Source organism: Myotis yumanensis, unplaced genomic scaffold, assembly GCF_028538775.1.
Source record: "Myotis yumanensis isolate MYYU_CA2020_CCGP unplaced genomic scaffold, mMyoYum1.0.hap1 SCAF_2, whole genome shotgun sequence".
In the NCBI taxonomy this organism is placed as follows: domain Eukaryota; kingdom Metazoa; phylum Chordata; class Mammalia; order Chiroptera; family Vespertilionidae; genus Myotis; species Myotis yumanensis.
Window position 1 is genome coordinate 102,671,340 of NW_027223753.1, and position 17,875 is coordinate 102,689,214.

Consider the following 17,875-nt stretch of genomic DNA (forward strand, 5'->3'; position numbering starts at 1 on the left):
TAAACCAGGAGGTCAGTGTTTGATTCCCAGTCCCAGAACATGATTGGGTTTCAGGCTCCATCCCCAGTAGAGGACATGCAGGAGGCAGTCATCAATGATTCTCTCTCGTCATTGATGCTTCTCTCTCTCTCTCTCTCTCTCCTTCCTTCCTCTCCAAAATCAATAAATATATTATATATATAAAAAAGAATATAATGAACAATTCCACATAAAAATCACTCAAACCCAATAATTATTAAGACTTTATCAGTCTTGATTTATCATGATAAAGAATTTTAAATCCTTAGATTAACAAAGAGCTTTTATTATGGGCCATCTGTCAGAGCTGAGAGTATCTTTATTATATAAAAGTCTTTTTAAAAGTATTTTTATATAGGAAGAGATTACCTGTATTTCCCTTAAACTTGGCTGTACGAACCTTTTAAAAAATACTTCCAAAAACAGAAAAGGAAAAGAAATCCCCAAATGGAACTATAATAGAATTAACCATTGCTAAAAAAATCAAAACATTTGTTTTTGTGTTCCCTCACCAGCTCCAGGACTGAACTCCATGATAGTAATAGTGCAAAATCCACTGTATTGCCTGAATATAACATGCAGCTTGATCAGCCAGAAAATCACTGAAAACAGAAAAGAATATTTTCATTATGACATCATTTTTTAAAGATAGGCCATTATCTTTAGAGCATAATATCTGCTGATACCACACTCTGCCTCAATATGTTTTATTTAATTAATGTATAAGCTAAATCATTATAATCAGAAAAACGCCAAAATATTTATTTAAAAAATTCCATCTTATCAGATTAAAGTTTGCCTTTTATTTTTCCTAAACTGGTCACCAGAATATTTAAACCTGCTGTGCATATTTATTCAGTCAATGTATTATGTTTTGGTTTAAAGGTTTAGGATTTAGCCCATGCAGCTTTCTGTAGAGTGGTACTATCCTTAAGTAGTGAGGGGGCTTTGGGAGACAGGGATGGGATTTTCTTCCTCTGGGATGATGCCTGAGAGAATCACAGGAAATCAGAAAGATCTTAAAAAATCTGGTTATAGCAGCTAGAACACACTTTGAAAAGTGCTATATCCACTGACAATTTTCCTCTAACCCCTTCTTTCTCAAAAACTATCATCATGTAATATAAAATAAATCTTGACCAAACCCACCCCCCCGCCAAAAAAAGAGCCCTAGGCTGAAGCCAAAAGTGGCTATAACTTAACAGTATCTATTACCAAATTCAGGTAGAAATGCACTTAAATATCTAAGATTGCCATTTTTTAAGGAAGCATATACTCTTGAAAGTGAAATGTATTACTTTTTCATTATAAACTAAACATTTCCTCATTATTGAAAATTTAGACAATGAAGAAAAGCATTTTTTATCACCTCATAGCATTCACTATTACATTTAGGTATGTTTCTTTTTAGTCTTTTTTATACGCCCAGCTTGATTTTTTTCCTTTTAATGAGAGTACACTATATATATAGTTTGTGTGTGTCCTGCTTTTAAAACTTGTACTTATGAATAATGAATAATGTTAAGTATCTCTCTAAATTGTTATGGACTTTCTATTATTACAAGTTTAGCAGTTCTGCAGATTCTGGTATAGATGGCGAGATGGTGATTGTGATGAGGAAGAGATGGAGATGATTATGATGAACCTTCTTATTGGAAATGTAGATTTATAATTTTTCACTATTATAAAAAATTTTGTAATAAACATCCTTGTGTATAAAAATCTTCTGTACTTGAGTTTATATTTTTAGATAGATTAACCATTAGAATTATTGGGTTAAAGGGATATTTTAAAGGCTTCTTGATATGTGCTTTCCAAAATAATTTTACCAATTTATATTCTCACCAGTAACTAAGGAAAGAACTCTACTACCACCCTGGACCAGTAATTTTAAAAGATTTGTTTATTTTCTAGGTAAATAATTGACATCTCATTTTCATGTCTGTATTTTAACCTATAAAAGGATGGAAAATAAAACCAAAGGCTAGTTACTTATCAAATTAAGCATTTAGTGCCAACTGCAGGTACTATAATTCTATATAACTGTAATCAAGGAAATAAGAACTAAAGAATAAAGGATTAAAAGCATAACTATTATAAATATTTTATTTCTCAACAGCAGCTTGAACACACTTTGAAAAGTGCTATTATATCCACTGACAATTTTCCCTCTAATCCCTTTATATTTCTCAAAAACTATGTAAAGTAAAATAAATCTTGACCAGACCAAAAGAAAAATAAAAAGAGCCCTAAGCTAAAGCCAAAAGTGGCTATAAACTTGTTAATAGCGTCTATTACCAAAATTCAGGTAGAGATGCACTGAAATATCAAGTCTCAAAAGTCCTACGTAGTAATGCCACCTGACAAACCTTCAAATGAGCTGGTGAACATACTAAAATTCCTATATCTCCTATTATTGGAAGTCAGTTTGAATATAGACACTTAGACTGCCTAGATTAGAAGACAGTCTGAGAGACTACAGAGCAATGTCTGAAAACTTGGTCTCTCCCTGGCAGACTCTAGGAAAATCTAATACTAAGTTTCATTTTAAAAAACAACAACAGTAAAAACAATAGTACAGAAAATATCTAGATATATTGCATATAAATCAGGGCACATAGCAGTTCATGAAACACTTATTTTACTAACAGAGAAGCAGCCTAATCTAGGGCTAAGAGCCTAAGTTCTGAAGCCAGACTGCCTCTGTTCGAATCCTGGCTCTGCCAACTCACCACCCATGTCACCTTGAGCAAATCACTTAAACCTCTCTGTTTTTTAATATTCTCTATTGTAAAATGATAATAATTCTACCTATCTTAAAGAACTACTGTGAGAATAAAATAAGGTAATATTTTTTAAATGCTTAAAATAGTGCTTGAACTTGGTAAGCACTTTATAAGTTGTTAATTAAAGTAAATAAAATATGATCGTATGTAATTCATACTGTGGGCTGCAGTTTAAAAGTATGAAAATCACCATTCCAGAGAGCATGCTCTTAAGAAAATTTTGGACAGGTATAAACCTACGGTTGAGCCAGGTGGCCAATGAGATAAGTGTGCTGTAAGCTGTATAAGACATAAGCATAAAACTAACCATTTCTATTTGGCAATTTTTATCATAGATGAACACATCAGTTAATATCACCTTCTTCAAAATCATACCAGTTGAAAGATTGAAAATAATTTATGAAACCAAAAAACCCTTCTTTCTCACTACCTTAACTACCAAAATTATGCTGTTTTATGAAGAACTGCAAAATCTAATTTTTTTCTACTTTGAAGTATAATAAACATTGGCAAAACCGTACTCAGACACTATGTCCACTCCCATCTTCGTCATGTAATATGTCCTTTTATATTGTCTAAATTCAGTTTCAAATAGGTCATCTTCTTCAGTCTCATCCTCCAAATGATCTAAAAAAAAAAAAAAGCCAGAAACAGTGCCTGACAATTATGAATATTCTGTTTTCCACCTAAAGCTTTGATAAATACATAGCAAAATAGATGCTTATAAGCTTTCATAGAAATTCGTTCCATCCAATATTATAGTATTAGTAAAATATATAACAACCATTCTGTCCAAAATGTAACATATCAAAATAACATAATTTGTACTCACCCTTAGAAGTTACAGCTTCTTCTCTATTTTTATCTAAAGCAGCCCAACATATGGAGTTTTCCTGGCCCTATAAAAAATATAAATCAATATAAAATTAATGGTAAGATACATTTCAAAGTGAGACATTTCACATGGAGATTTTAAAAATACTAAAATTAACTGAATGATCCTTAAGTGACACACTATAAATATTTTAAAAGTAATTCTCAAATAGTGTGTAAATGTTTTTGGTTTTATATCACTTGTTTTCTAAAGCTATAAATCTTTTTTTTTTTAATTTTTTTTTTTAATATATTTTATTGATTTTTTACAGAGAGGAAGAGAGAGGGATAGAGAGTTAGAAACATCGATGAGAGAGAAACATCGACCAGCTGCCTCCTGCACATCTCCTACTGGGGGTGTGCCCGCAACCAACGTACATGCCTTTGACTGGAATCGAACCTGGAACCTTTCAGTCCGCAGGCCGACACTCTATCCACTGAGCCAAACCGGTTTCGGCAGCTATAAATCTTTATATGCAGAACTTGACCTTCAGGCCTCTCAAAAATATGTAATAACTGTCATAAATATGGAAGAGAAATATACTTAATTATATATGTATTAAAAAAAACACTTCCAAGAATATTACTTAGAAAAAATATACAAGCAATATAAAATCCATTTATGATTTATCAATTTTAACATTTTTATGTGTCAAATTCTGGGCAACTGCTAACACAATATATTTGATTATGATGCAATCCAATGATTACAAAGATCACTTACTTTCTGTATCTCTGAATCCCATCAGTCGTATGGCTTCATTGCCAAATCTCCACTTCTAAATTTTTCTTCTATGCAACTCATTTGCTTTCTATAGTTTTTCCATCTCATCACATCCTTCTTATCTTTTTTCTCTCTTGTAATTTCATCTTTTCTTCCCTCTATTTTCTGACTGCCTATCTACTGCCAGTGACTCTCATTTGTTCTCCCTACTCCCTATCCCTATCATTTCCTTTTCTTCAGGTAAACTGGGCTTCTGCCAACCTCCTGTGCTTGGGCTGTTCCTCCAGATCCTCTCATTTGACCAGTGTCTCTAATGCTAACCACAGATGCCTGGAAGATTTCTCAAGTTTAAGGATCAAGTTGAGGTGGACAGAGCCAGAGATTACTGATTGATATATAAGTTTTGTAAGGCCAGTTTCCCAAAAAGTTGCAGAGGCTGTTTTCTTAGAGAAAAAACACAAAGCAGAATGCAGACTGATGCTGCTATGTTGCACTAAGAAAAACCTAAGCAACTAAAAGGACTTTACTAGAGAAAAATCAAGATAGTTGCCCTTCCTGGAGCAAGAGTCCTAATTAGAACCAGTACAGCAAAGAGAGTACAGGAAGCAAATCAATTTCACAAGAACCCAATAATTATAGATAAGCTGAGGAAAATTTCAAAAGAGGTTTATTTTCCAAGTTAACACATATAAGACATTTTTTAGACCTTATTAGAGATTAGAGGCCCAGTGCACAAAATTCTTACACTGGGGGGCCTGCGCCCTCTTGCAGTCCAGCACCCCTTGGGGGATGTCTGCCTGCCGGCGTAGGCATGTACACCAAAGTGGGTTCGACTCCCAGGCAAGGGCATGCACCTCAGTTGCAGGTTTTTCAGGCCCTGGTCAGGGTACGAGGAAGGAAACCAATCCATGTGTCTCTCTCTCTCTCTCTCTCTCTCCCCCTCCCTTCTACTCTCTCTAAAAATCAATGGTAAAAATATCCTCCAGTGAGGATAACAACATCAAAAGAATAATGTAACAATATTGGTTAATTAATTATAAAAAAATACTAGAGGCTCAGTGCACGAGATTTGTGTACTGGGGGGAGGGGGGGGGCCTGGAGAGGGGGAGCCCTCAGCCCAGCCTGTGCCCTCTCACAGTCCAGGACCCCTCACTCCTTAGAGTCCGCCTGCTTGCTGCTCCTTACCATTCAGCTCGCTGCTCCTTAGTGCTGCCGCGGAGGTGGGAGAGGCTCCTACCATCGCCACTGCGCTCGCCAGCAGTGAGCCTGGGTTCTGGCTGAGCAGCGCTCCCACTGTGGGAGCACACTGACCACCAGGGGGCAGCTCCTGCATTGAGCATCTGCCTCCTGGTGATCAGTGTGCATCAGAGACCGGTCGTTCTGCTGTTCATTTGATTTGCATATTAGGGTTTTATTATATAGCATGTTTTACAGGGTACTAACATATACTAACTAATAATGTTATTCAATTACTGAGCACCTAATATTTAGGAGATATTGTGCTAATCATAATAAATACATCATTTTATACATAAATTATTTCTACAGATAAATCACTGGTCTAGTTAATGCCTCACAACATTAGATGCTATAAATATTCTCCTTTAAACTAATTTTCTCAGTTCTTATATTTAGAAATATTTTCTACACTTAAAAGAATAGAAGAGCAAAGGAAACAATGTTCTTCTTCAAGGGTAAAAATAAGAAATTGATTTTTAAAGATAAGATTTAAATGATAGGATCTAATAGGGAAAGAGAAAACTACAACAATTTTTTAAATGTCCATAGAGAAGAAATGAAAATGAAATGAAGCAACCCCAAAACCACAGGAAAGAAGAAGAGAAACAAGGAATATCAGTTTTAACTTTACAGCTAAAAAAAAATTAAAGGACACCTAAAAAATGAACACCTTTGATTTTTTCTTTTCCTTGTAGTTCCTGGCTTCTTCTGCTGCAACACCTGCTGCTTCATTGAGGTACTTGTTACCAACTTTGCTTTCAAACCACTTTAGGTCCACAAAAACTTCACTGAAGTGCTCCCGATCAAACTGTATAGGAATATTTAAATTAATTTAAAAATCATTTAAGAATTTTCTAGAAGAATACAAACCAAACTTTTAACATGGATTACTTCTGGGCATAGAAATCCCGAGAATGTTACTTTTTTATGCACATGGGGATCTCATCTACTATCTGAAAATGAAAAATAAAATAAAAATAATTTAGATAAAATTATTTATACAGAATGACCAATAAGATTATAATTACAAAAAAATTTTCTTCTGGTATTATGTAATTGCTTACTGACCATTTATAGCTACCTTGGGACAAGAAAACAAAAAGTTCTGGTTACTTACATCTGATAATTTCACAAGGTATTTCTCAAATCGAGGTAAGTTGAGATACCCATTTTCATTAATATAACCTAAAAGAAACAAAATCTAAATTAGCACTAAAAGCTGACATTTTTTTCTAAACAATTCTATAAAATTCTTTTTATAAAATGTTGAATGTTGATATTCTACTAATCAAAGAAAAACACTCAATGTTGGATTCTTTAACTTGCTGTTACTATAATATACAATAAGTAACAACTGAAGAAAAATATAAAAAATTCTAGGTTCATATAATTATAATCCTCCCACATGTCCAATACACGGTAACAGTTAATTAAGTATGTTCTAGAATATATCTAAATTGTTCACTTGATGTTACCTTGAGAAGGAAAGGACTGATTTCCTGCTACTCTGTTGCTTTATTCAGCATCACTACTGCTTGTGAATTTCCTATTTTAATTGAAAAATCTTTCCCTCATATTACTCTGATGACTTACCCATTTAGAAAACTGAATTGCTATGTTTAAATGTTAAAGAAACGAAGTGAAACCAACAACTTCTACTGAGTTTCTTAAACAATTTAAAGGCAGAGATTAGTTATCAATAAATGAGGCTGCATAATTCTGGTCATATTCTTTGCTTATGAACTACTGAAAACTATAACCTCAAAGCTTAGAGCCTTGGATCAAAAGAAGCCCCTTTTTTCCTACTTTAGTTATGCATGCTATAATCTAATAAACTGAGTCACATTTTTAGAATTAGTGGAGTGCTAAGTTAAAGCAGCCACAAATGAATATTAAATTTTGCTTACCCCCAAGTTCTGGTAGGATGGTAATATATGTTCCATAAAGAAGAGGCAGTGCATCATGATTAATATGTAAATGAGGTAGATGGGGGATAAAATCATTGCCAACAAGAAATCCCATCAAAATCCAATCATCTATTATCTTTTCAATATCATATTTAAATGGGATCTTATCCTATAGTAAAATGGAGAAAAATGTCAAGCCCTATGAAAATTTCTGCATACATATCTTGGGTCCAAAGCTATATTAATACTTACTTTTAATACTGAAAACTCATAATCAATATACTCTCTCATCAAAGACAAGTGTAGGAGGTGAAATGTGGTTTCTTCTGGTGCACATACCCTGTAATTAGTCAGATGATCAACAGAGTTATTTATATGTGTGTGTGTGTGTGTGTATATATATATATACACACATTTTTAAACTTGAATCTTAAGAATATAATTAACTATATATATATATATATATATATAGTTAATTATATTCTTAAGATTCAAGTTTAAAAATGTAGCAAGACTTAAAATAAAACTTATGAGAAGATAATTAATTATACTCAGGGCATGTAATTTATATGAGAGTTGCAGGATAAAGATATATAATTGCAATTATAATACATATAGCATAAAGTTCAAAATAATTGGTTTACATTATGTTTTCTATGAAAGGACTCAGAATTAAGAAAGCCTAAATAATACATAATAGATATAAGGAACCATGGCGTCTGTCTCATTTAAGGCTGTTCACCAGCAGACAGCAGACAAATAAGTGAGTATATACTTTTATATCTACTGCAGTAGAGTCCAAGGCTTCAATGCTGAGGCAGCATCACTTTTTCTCATCTTTTCCTGGCTTGGTATAGAGGTCTATATTCCTGGTGTTAGCCTACACTCTAAGTTTAACTACAAGTAAGAATACAAGTTAACAACAGCATATTAAAAAGATTATACACCAACAGCAAGGGATTTATCACAGGAATGCAAAGATGGTTCAATATAAGAAAAAAGATTATGCAATACACTACAGTAATAAAGGAAAAACCACCATATAATCATTTAGCAGAAATAAATTTGTCAAAATTCAACACAGTTTCATGATAAAAATAGTTAGCAAAGTATGAATAGAAGGAAACCTTTTTAACATCATAAATGCAATTTATAAAAAAAAAAAACATAGCTAACATCACACTTAATGGTCTGAAAGCTTTCTTTCTAAGATCATGAACGAGACAAGATGCTCATTTTCACTATAGTTATTCATTATTCTAGTAATCCTACAACATTATTCTGGGAGTCCTAGCCAAGGCACATAGGTGAGAAAACAAATAAAAGGCATCCGAATTAGAAAAAACGAAATAAAATGTATCTCTATTTACAGATGACATAATTCTATATAAAAAAAAAATCCGACAGAATCCACAGAAAAAGCTACTAGTGCAAAAAACCAAAAATTCAGCATAGCTGCAGATCAATATACAAAAGTCAGTTATGCTTTTACACACCAGCAACAAAGAAACCAAAAATGAAATTAAGAAGCAATTACATCCAAAAAACTAAAGCCCTTAGTAATAAACTTGACCACTGAGGCAAAAGGAAAAAAGAGAGGCATAAAACAAATTCAGAGACACAGAGAACAGATTTATGGTACTCAGAGGTAGGGGTGAGGAGGGGAAAATGAGTGCAGGTGGTCAAAAGATACCAATTCCAGTTATAGGTTAAATAAGTCCTGGGGATGAAATGTACAGCATGGTGGTTATATTTTGTGTTTGCTTTTTTACATAAAAGAGAAAAAAAAAAGAAGGTAAAACAGTTGTACACTGAAAGTACAAAATGTAGATGGAAAAAATTAGACACCACATGCTAATGCATTGGAAGACTTAATATCAAGATGTAAGTAAATACTACCAAAAGGATCAACAGATTCAATGCTGTCGCTAATAAAATTTCAAGGATTTTTTAACAAAAATAAAAAAATCCATCCTAAAAATTGTATCTCAGGAGCTAACCCCACCCTGCAAAAAACAAAATAAACCTGAAAAATAAGAACAAGGTTGGAGGTCTCATACCCTTCCTGACATAAAAACTTACTTTTAAGCTACAGTGATCAAAATACTGTAGGGTACTGGCATAAAGACAGACATACAGACTAATGGAATAGACTGCAGAGTCGAGAAATAAACCCTTGCATATACAGTGGGGCCTTGACTTCTAAGTTTAATTCGTTCTGAGACCAAGCTTGTTAAGGAGCTCATTAAGGAGCTCGTTAACTCAAATTACTCCGTCAACTCAATGCAAAAAATTGGCCAAGAGATAGCTGGTATCTCAAAAAACTCGTTAGTCGGGACACTCGTAAGTCAAGGCCCCACTGTATGGTCAAGTGATTTTCAACCAGAGTGCCAAGACCATTCAATGGGGAAAAGACAATATTTCAACAAGTGGTGGTGAGAAATCTGGATATCCACATGAAAAAGAATGAAGTTGGACCCTTACCTTATCTACCCTAATAAAAGAGAAACATGGTAATTAGAGTACGACCGCTACCCTTCCCATTGGCTAATCAGCATATCCTTATGCAAATTAATTGTCAGCCAAGATGGCGGCCGGCAGCCATGCACTGAAGCAAACAGGGAGGCTTGCTTGCTCCAGTGACTGCAGACTCCAACATTCCCCGCCTGACCTGCCGGCCTCAGAGCTGCAACTCTAAGAAACATTGTAACAAATATAGAAGCTAAACAAAACCCCAGAAACCGGCTTTCAGTCAGCCAGGCTTCAGCCAGCCGGACTGTAACATTGTATCAAATACAGAAGGTAAAGGGCAGAAACCTGCTTTCAGCAGTGAGGCCTCAGAGCTAAAGCTGGCCCAGAATAAAAAAAAAAAAGAAACAAAGGAGCAGTTGGGAGCTTCAGTCACCCGCCAGCCAGAAAACGGCTCTCAGCCCCTCAGCCAGACTGGCCAGGCACCCCAGTGGGGACCCCCACCCTGATCCAGGACACCCTTCAGGGCAAACTAGCCGGCCCCCACCCGTGCACCAGGCTTCTATTCTATATAGTAAAAGGGTAATATGCCTCCCGGCACCGGGATCAGCGGAGCTGCGAGGCCTCCCAGCACCGGGATCAGCGCCCAAACCCCCTGATCGCCCTGCGGCTCTGTGTGTGACAAGGGGCGGGGCCACAACCTCCCTATCCGCCCTGCTCTATTCGTGACAGGGGAAGGCGCCCCAACGCCCTGATCAGCCCTGCTCTGTGCCTGATAGGGGGGAGCTCTACAATCCCCTGATCGCCCTGCGGCTGTGTGTGTGACAGGGTGCGGCGCCCCAACCCCCCCTCCTACACGGGCCCTGTTCTGTGTGTGACAGGGTAGAGCCATAACCTCTCCATTGGCCCTGCCCTGAGTGTGACAGTGGCGGCGCCCCAACCCCCTGATTGGCCCTGCTCTGTGGGTGATAGAGGGTGGTGCCCCAACACCCCTCCATGGGCCTTGCTCTGTGTGTGACAGGGTAGAGCCATAACCTCCCCATTGGCCCTGCCCTGCGTGTGACAGGGTGCAGCACCCCAACCCCCTGATCCGCCCTGCTCTGTGTGTGACAGGGGGCGGTGCCCCGACTCCCCTATTGGCCCTACTCTGTGAGTGACGGGGGGAGCTCCTCAACCCCCTGATCAGCCCTGCTCTGTGTGTGACAGGGTATGGAGCCCCAACCCCCCTGATGGGCCCTGCTCTGTGAGTGACAGGGGGCAGCACCCCAACCCCCTGATCGGTCCTGCTCCGTGCGTGGCAGGGGGTGGCGCTGCAACCTCCCCATCGACCCTGCCTTGTGACAGGGGGCGGTGCCCCAACCCCCCAATTGGCCCTACCCTGAGTGTGACTGAGGGTGGCATCGCAACCTCCCGATACGCCCTGCTCTGTGCATGACAGGGGGCGGCGCCCCAACTCCCCAATCGGCCCTGCTCTGAGCCTGACCAGGGGCTGCACCTAGGGATTGGGCGTGCCCTCTGCCACCTGGGAGCAGGCCTAAGCCAGCAAGTCATTTATCTCCCGAGGGGTCCCACACTGCGAGAGGGCACAGGCCAGGCTGGGGGACCCCCCCCCCCCCGAGTGCACAAATGTTTGTGCACCGGACCTCTAGTCTATAGATATAAAGAACCAGGGTCCGTAACGTCCACAACAAACTAAGACTCGACCGAACACCAGAAGTCAGTACTGGGTTGCTGTGGCGACCCAGCACTGACTGTAGCTGGTGTGGCGCAGTCACCCAGCACTGACTGCCGAGGGGACTGCAGATCAGGCCCGGAGACAGAGACAGGGTATGATTCGCAGCCTCCATAGCAGCTGTTGATCAGCCGTTGCCTCTTTCTTTCTCTCCAGGCTTCACCAGCAGCCGTGCCTCTTTCTCTCCGGGTCTCCATGGGGGCTGATCAGCCCCACCTCTTTGATCAGGCCCGGAGACACTGACTGGCAAAGAAACCAACCAATCAGAATCTAATCTGGGAAAACTAGGAATGGCAGAACCTAAGGTGGGGGCTGAGGAGGGATTTTAAGAGCAACAGCTATTTGGTGTAAGGTATAAGAAAGTGGTTCAATTTTTTAATGACCAGTTTGGCAGTATAGTGCATATGGCTGGCTATCAGTCCAGATATAGGGATTATGTGTTTTTTGTCTGCCAAGAGCATTTCCTCCTGCTGAAAAAGGCTTTTTCCCCCATTTAAGCAATCCTATCCTATATAATCCATCTACACTAATAAAAGGGTAATATGCTAATTAGACCGGGTCGACCAGCCATCTTCCAGACGTCTGACTTCCTTCCAGACAAAGCCATGGTGGTGGGGGCTGAGGCAGAGGCAGTTAGGGGCCATCAGGCCGGCAGGGGAGGGCAGTTTGGGGCAACCAGGCCTGACAGGGGAGGGCAGTTGGGGGCGAGATCAGGCTGGCAAGGGAAGGCAGGGGTGATCAGGCAGACAGGGGCAGTTAGGGGCGATCAGGCAGGCAGGCAGAGAGGTTAGGGGCGATCAGGCAGGCAGGCAAAAGCGGTTAGGGGCGATCAGGCAGGCAGGCAGTTGAGCAGTTAGAAGCCAGCAGTCCTAGATTTCGAGAGGGATGTCCAATTGGAGAGGGTGCAGGCTGGGCTGAAGGAACCCCCTCTCCCCCATGCACGAATTTTGTGCACCGGGCCACTAGTACTATATATAAAAGTTAATTCAACATGTATCAAAGACCTAAATGTAATAGCTAAAGCTATAAAACTCTTAGAATAAAATGGGAAAAAACTTTAGGACATTGATTTGTCAATGATTTCATGGACATTACACTAAAAGTACAGGAAACAAAAACAATAGGTTGGATTTCATCACAATTAAAAATTTTGTGATTATTATGACTATCAACTGAGTGAAAAGGCAATCCACAGAATGGGAAAAAATATTTACAGATCAGATATCTGTATTCTTTATTTAATTTGTTTTTTTCTTCCAACATATATGCAGTGAGATTTACCTTTGTGTCTTTTTGCCACCAAACCGAACCTCTTCTCTTAAAAGAGAAAAATGTGCCTCATGGCTTGTTAATCCAAGCATAATCTGTTGAAAAATGATTAAGAAATGTTTTCATTCTCTCACTTTTTATAATATCAGTTTCACAAAAGCAATTAAGTAAAAAATATTTCTATATAGAGAACATGATTATTTAAGGAAAATAAAACAAATTGTTAGCACATTAAATATAGAAATATCAAATATGATCCATTTATAGGTTATGAATGGGGGTAAAGTGAATGCACTATTTTAAGAAAAAAATGTTTATACTCACACAACCTTAGACACTCATTCTGCCCACCCCCAACAAAAAAAAATCCCAAAAACCAGGAGAGAATGGGTAAGAAATTAAAGACAGCAGCTTTTTCAATAGCAGAAAACAGGACTGTTCTGGAAGCCAGGATACTTCTAGTATGTGAAAACTCAGAAAAATATTGGTAAAGGGCATTTTCATTAAATTTTGTTACTTAGTATTCTAATCCCCAAAGCACATTAAATAGTCTAGTGAGATATATCAACCAAATTCAATGTATATTGTTTTCTTTATTTCAGTACTGATTCAAAAAACAAACAAACACAAAATAAAACATTTATGAAGCAATCAGGGAAATGAGAATACTAAGTGGTTATTTACATATTAAACAGTGATTGTTGATTTTTGTTTTATGTGAGATTATGGCGTTGCTTTTTAAAATAAACCTCTCTAGCGAAATAGTTATAAATTAGATGATACAAGGTCTGGGATATGCTTCAAGAATCCAGAGAAGGAAAAGGGAGACAGATGGGTATGGATAGGAGTTGAAAATTATTTAAGGTAAATAAAGGACATGAGCAGGATCATTATACTATCTTCTCTACTTTTGTCTATGTTTGAAAATTTTCACAATAAAAACTTAAAAGAAGTCTAGTCAAGTTAGTTGGGTCATGGAGTTATCAAATCACGTGGTATTAAAAGTTATGTATTAAGCATGTGGGTAAAAAGCGCCTCCTACCCTGACCTCCGCAGGTCATTCATAGCATTAGGGTTAGTCAGGTGTGAAGACTAACTACAAAGAGACCTGCTGATCATATATTGCAAAAGAACTCATTTTTCTATTGTTTTTATAATGGCAGAAGTAGCAATCACTATTTTGTCTCCAATATTTGTTTCCACAGCCAGAAAGCTTCTTACATAAAGACTAAATATCACAGATATTTAACTACAATGGCATAAGGTTATAACAACAAATATTATACTTACCAAGTCAGCATCTAAACCATATAGACAGTGTCTGGTGTTTGGATCATGATCTGGCTTTGCTTTCTCGGATCTGATAAATTCCATGATTTTATGTTCTCCTTCTCCAGGAGTCTAAATATAATGTTTTCAAAATTTTGGTAATATGATATGTATTAGAAATTAAAATTTTAAAACTCTTTAAATAAATAAAAAAAGATAATAACCTCATGGCCTGAGAAATAGATGGTAACTCCTTGCCATGACTTGTCTGTAGAAATTTTCATATTTACAAAATACTTCAGGTGTTCATGTAACCTGGCCATGAATTCAGTCCCTATAAATAAAAAGTTTTAAAAAGTTTAATCTAAGAGAGACATAAAAACAGTACATTCCCAGTGACAACATGAAAATGGATCTTGATGTCCAGGGAATAGGTAAGATCTCCAAAGGCAGACAAAAGCTTCTTTCTTATTTAGTAAAGCAAGTAATGCCATACTTTCCCTGTCAAGTATCACCACTGTTTCGAATTTCACTGATTATCCTTAAATGAAGTTAATGTCCCACAGGGAAAGTCAAGGAATGTCACCACTGCCTCAGGATTCTGCTGCAAATACTTTCACACAAGGGCAGTTTCAACTGTCTAACAAACCTTAATCTTCTAGTTCCTCACTGGATTCTGAAGTTTTTGTCATAAGTAATGCAACTTCGCTTAGATTGCTAATAGTAACAACAAAGGCAACTATTATTATTGCCACTGTTAACCTGGAAAATTATTGTTAATCTGGAAACTACGTCTACATGATTATGCTTTATGAAAAGTCCAGATGATCAATAGTCAAAGCAATACAGTCTTAAACCACAATCAGGATAAAACTGGTTATAAAATCAAGCAATGTGTGATTAGGGCACTTAATGAAAAAGAAAATTATCAGGGTTAGTAAATAATTCATGAGAAAGTAAGATTTAAGATTTTTTCTTCAAAGCAAAGGATTGTACCATCAGACAAAGCTCTAGGAAGTACAGAGTATGCTGTTGCATATAGAATTATACTTGTAATACTGATAAATTCATTTATCCTAAAGTCATGGAAGTCTTAAATGCCTATCAGAAGTAAAGTAGTAAACACTCTGAACTAGAATAGAGGTTTCTTACTTGGAACACAACAAGCTGGCTACATGAACCTGGATGAGCCACAACCTCACTTTTTCATACAAATAAATGGCAGCAGTAAGACGAATCTTTTAAGTTCCTTTTAGATCTGAAATTCTGTGCATCTGGAAGAGTTCAGTCTACACTTGCTCTTATCAACATCTACTAATCCCTACAGTGGGTTTTCACAAGAGCACTATGACCGAGGTGACCAAACTATCTCATGAGGAGACACAATTAAAAAAATAAAACAAATGGAATCCTAAGAACAAAATACATAAAGGCTAGAAAAGAAAAATTACATTTCAAAAATTAAAATTTACACTTTCAATCTCTTAGGAAATTACCTGGTGTAATACAGTTGGAGTCAAACCTGGCCTCTGTAGGAAGAGTCTCTCCTTTTTCTATTGCCTTTTTTATTTTGTCTTCTGCCTCCTTTGCTGACCTTAAATGATAAGGGGAAAAATATCTTAAACTTTCTGAGAAAAAGTAAAGATATTTATATAAAGTAAACTGTTATTAGATGCTTTTGTAATTAAAATACTAATTCATCAATTTTTAGGTTCAAAACAATACAAGTTTTCAGTCTCAGGATTGATAGTTTTTAAAGAATTTAAATTTTTTTTGGATAAGGACTATAGAAGTAGAACACTGTCAACGTAAGAAACACTCAAACCTGTGAAGAATTTTTTATGAGTTTATTTGAAGCAAATTGTCGACAATTACCAGGAACAAAATCTCAACAGACTGAGATAATGCTCCAGAGAATGGCAGTTTTGCACCTCATTTTATACATTACAATCAAAAGAGAAGACATATGTGGGTTACATGAAATCCAATGGTGATAGATGGGAGAAAGCAAATCAGGGAAATCTCTGGGATTGGATAAAAAGCAAAATGACAGACACATACTTCTTTTATATTGGTGGATACAGGATAGTTAACAGCCAACAATTAACTCAGTAACAATGAAGGGATTTGTGGTCCCCACAAAGCTGTGCTTGTGCTTTGAGGGATCCAGAAAAAAAGAAAAAAAATTACTCTGACATCAATGATATGTTATCATATATGCAAAAAGACAATAGACAGGCTCAGTTAGGGTAAAGATTGACCTTTGTCAAGGAAGATGCCAGCCTGGGATATGACTACTTACCATAAACTGCTTTTAGTTAAAAAGCTTTAATTTTAGATCATCCTTTGTGGTTACTTTAGGTTTCCAACTTTACAAGGCCTCCATGCAGGCCTTCTCTGAGCTTGTCAGGTTACTTAGCATGTAGCCCCTTTTCATCCACACAGAATTTAAATAAGGTGCAAAACTGCCATTATCCTGAGCACTATCTCAATAAGAGCATTATCTCAATCTTTGAGATTTTGCTTCCCAGCAATTGTGAACAGTTTGACTCAAATAAACTCACAAGTCACTAATCATCAGAGAGATGCAAATTAAAACAATAATGAGGTATTTTCACCTCATACCTGTCAAAATGGCTACCACCAACAAATCAACAAATGACAAGTAAAAGTGCTGGTGAGAATGTGGAGCAAAGGGAACCCTAGTACACTGCAGGTGGGAATGCAGACTGGTGCAGACATTATAAAAAACAGTATGGAGTTTCCTCAAAAAGTTAAATATGGAGATGCCATCTGACCCAGTGATCCCCTGTCTAGGAATATATCCTATGAAACACAAAACACTAATCAGAAAGAATATATGCATCTCTATGTTCATAGCAGCGCAATTTACAACAGCTACGATCTGGAAACAGCTCAAAAGCCCATCAGTAGATGAAAGGATAAAAAAGGTGTGGTTCACTTACACCATGGAATACTATGCAGCAGTAAAAAGGAAGGACCTCTCACCCTTTGAGACAGCATGGAAGGACCTGGAGAGTATTATGCTAAGCAAAATAAGCCAGCCAGAGAAAGACATATATCACATGATCTCACTCATATGTGGAATCTCAAGAACAAAATAAACTGATAAACAAAATAGATCCAGAGACACAGAAGCATGGAACAGACTGATGACTCTCAGAGGGAAGATGAAGGTGAAGGGGAAGAGATTAATCAAAGAACTTATATGAATACTAGAGGCCCCGTGCACAAAAATTTATGCACGGGGGGGAGGGGGACACAGCCCAGCCTGTGCCCTCTGGCAGTCTGGGACCCCTCAGGGGATGACCACCTGCTGGTTTAGGCCTGCTCCCCAGGGGACTGGGCCTAAGCTGGCAATCAGACATCCCTCTGGCAGCCCAGCAGCCCTCGGGAGATGTCCACTTGCCAGTGGGGAGCAGACCTAAGCTGCAGTCGAACATCCTTAGCGCTGCTGAGGAGGCAGGAGAGGCTCCCACCACCACCGCTGTACTGGGAGCCATCAGCCTGGCTTGTGGCTGAGCAGAGCTCCCCCATGTGGGAGCGCAATGACCACCAGAGGGCAGCT

The 17,875-nt window shown here is 37.8% G+C and overlaps 1 protein-coding gene across 6 annotated transcripts in view; it reads right to left on the reverse strand.

Annotated features, from left to right (window-relative positions):
• Positions 1 to 17,875, reverse strand: part of XRN1 (5'-3' exoribonuclease 1) — a 218,737-nt gene that overhangs the window by 166,251 nt on the left and 34,611 nt on the right. For all 6 annotated transcript variants that reach the window (XR_011470291.1, XM_070405900.1, XM_070405899.1 and 3 more), the window contains 11 exons: positions 15,783 to 15,880; positions 14,511 to 14,620; positions 14,308 to 14,418; positions 13,030 to 13,112; positions 7,800 to 7,887; positions 7,548 to 7,716; positions 6,758 to 6,825; positions 6,311 to 6,448; positions 3,637 to 3,703; positions 3,326 to 3,431; positions 531 to 620 (listed from right to left, as the gene is read on the reverse strand). Coding sequence is in view for 5 of the 6 variants with exons in the window: in XM_070405900.1 (XP_070262001.1) it covers positions 531 to 620; positions 3,326 to 3,431; positions 3,637 to 3,703; positions 6,311 to 6,448; positions 6,758 to 6,825; positions 7,548 to 7,716; positions 7,800 to 7,887; positions 13,030 to 13,112; positions 14,308 to 14,418; positions 14,511 to 14,620; positions 15,783 to 15,880 (1,128 nt within the window). In the remaining variant the exon portion in view is untranslated. The remainder of the gene's footprint in view (positions 1 to 530; positions 621 to 3,325; positions 3,432 to 3,636; positions 3,704 to 6,310; positions 6,449 to 6,757; positions 6,826 to 7,547; positions 7,717 to 7,799; positions 7,888 to 13,029; positions 13,113 to 14,307; positions 14,419 to 14,510; positions 14,621 to 15,782; positions 15,881 to 17,875) is intronic.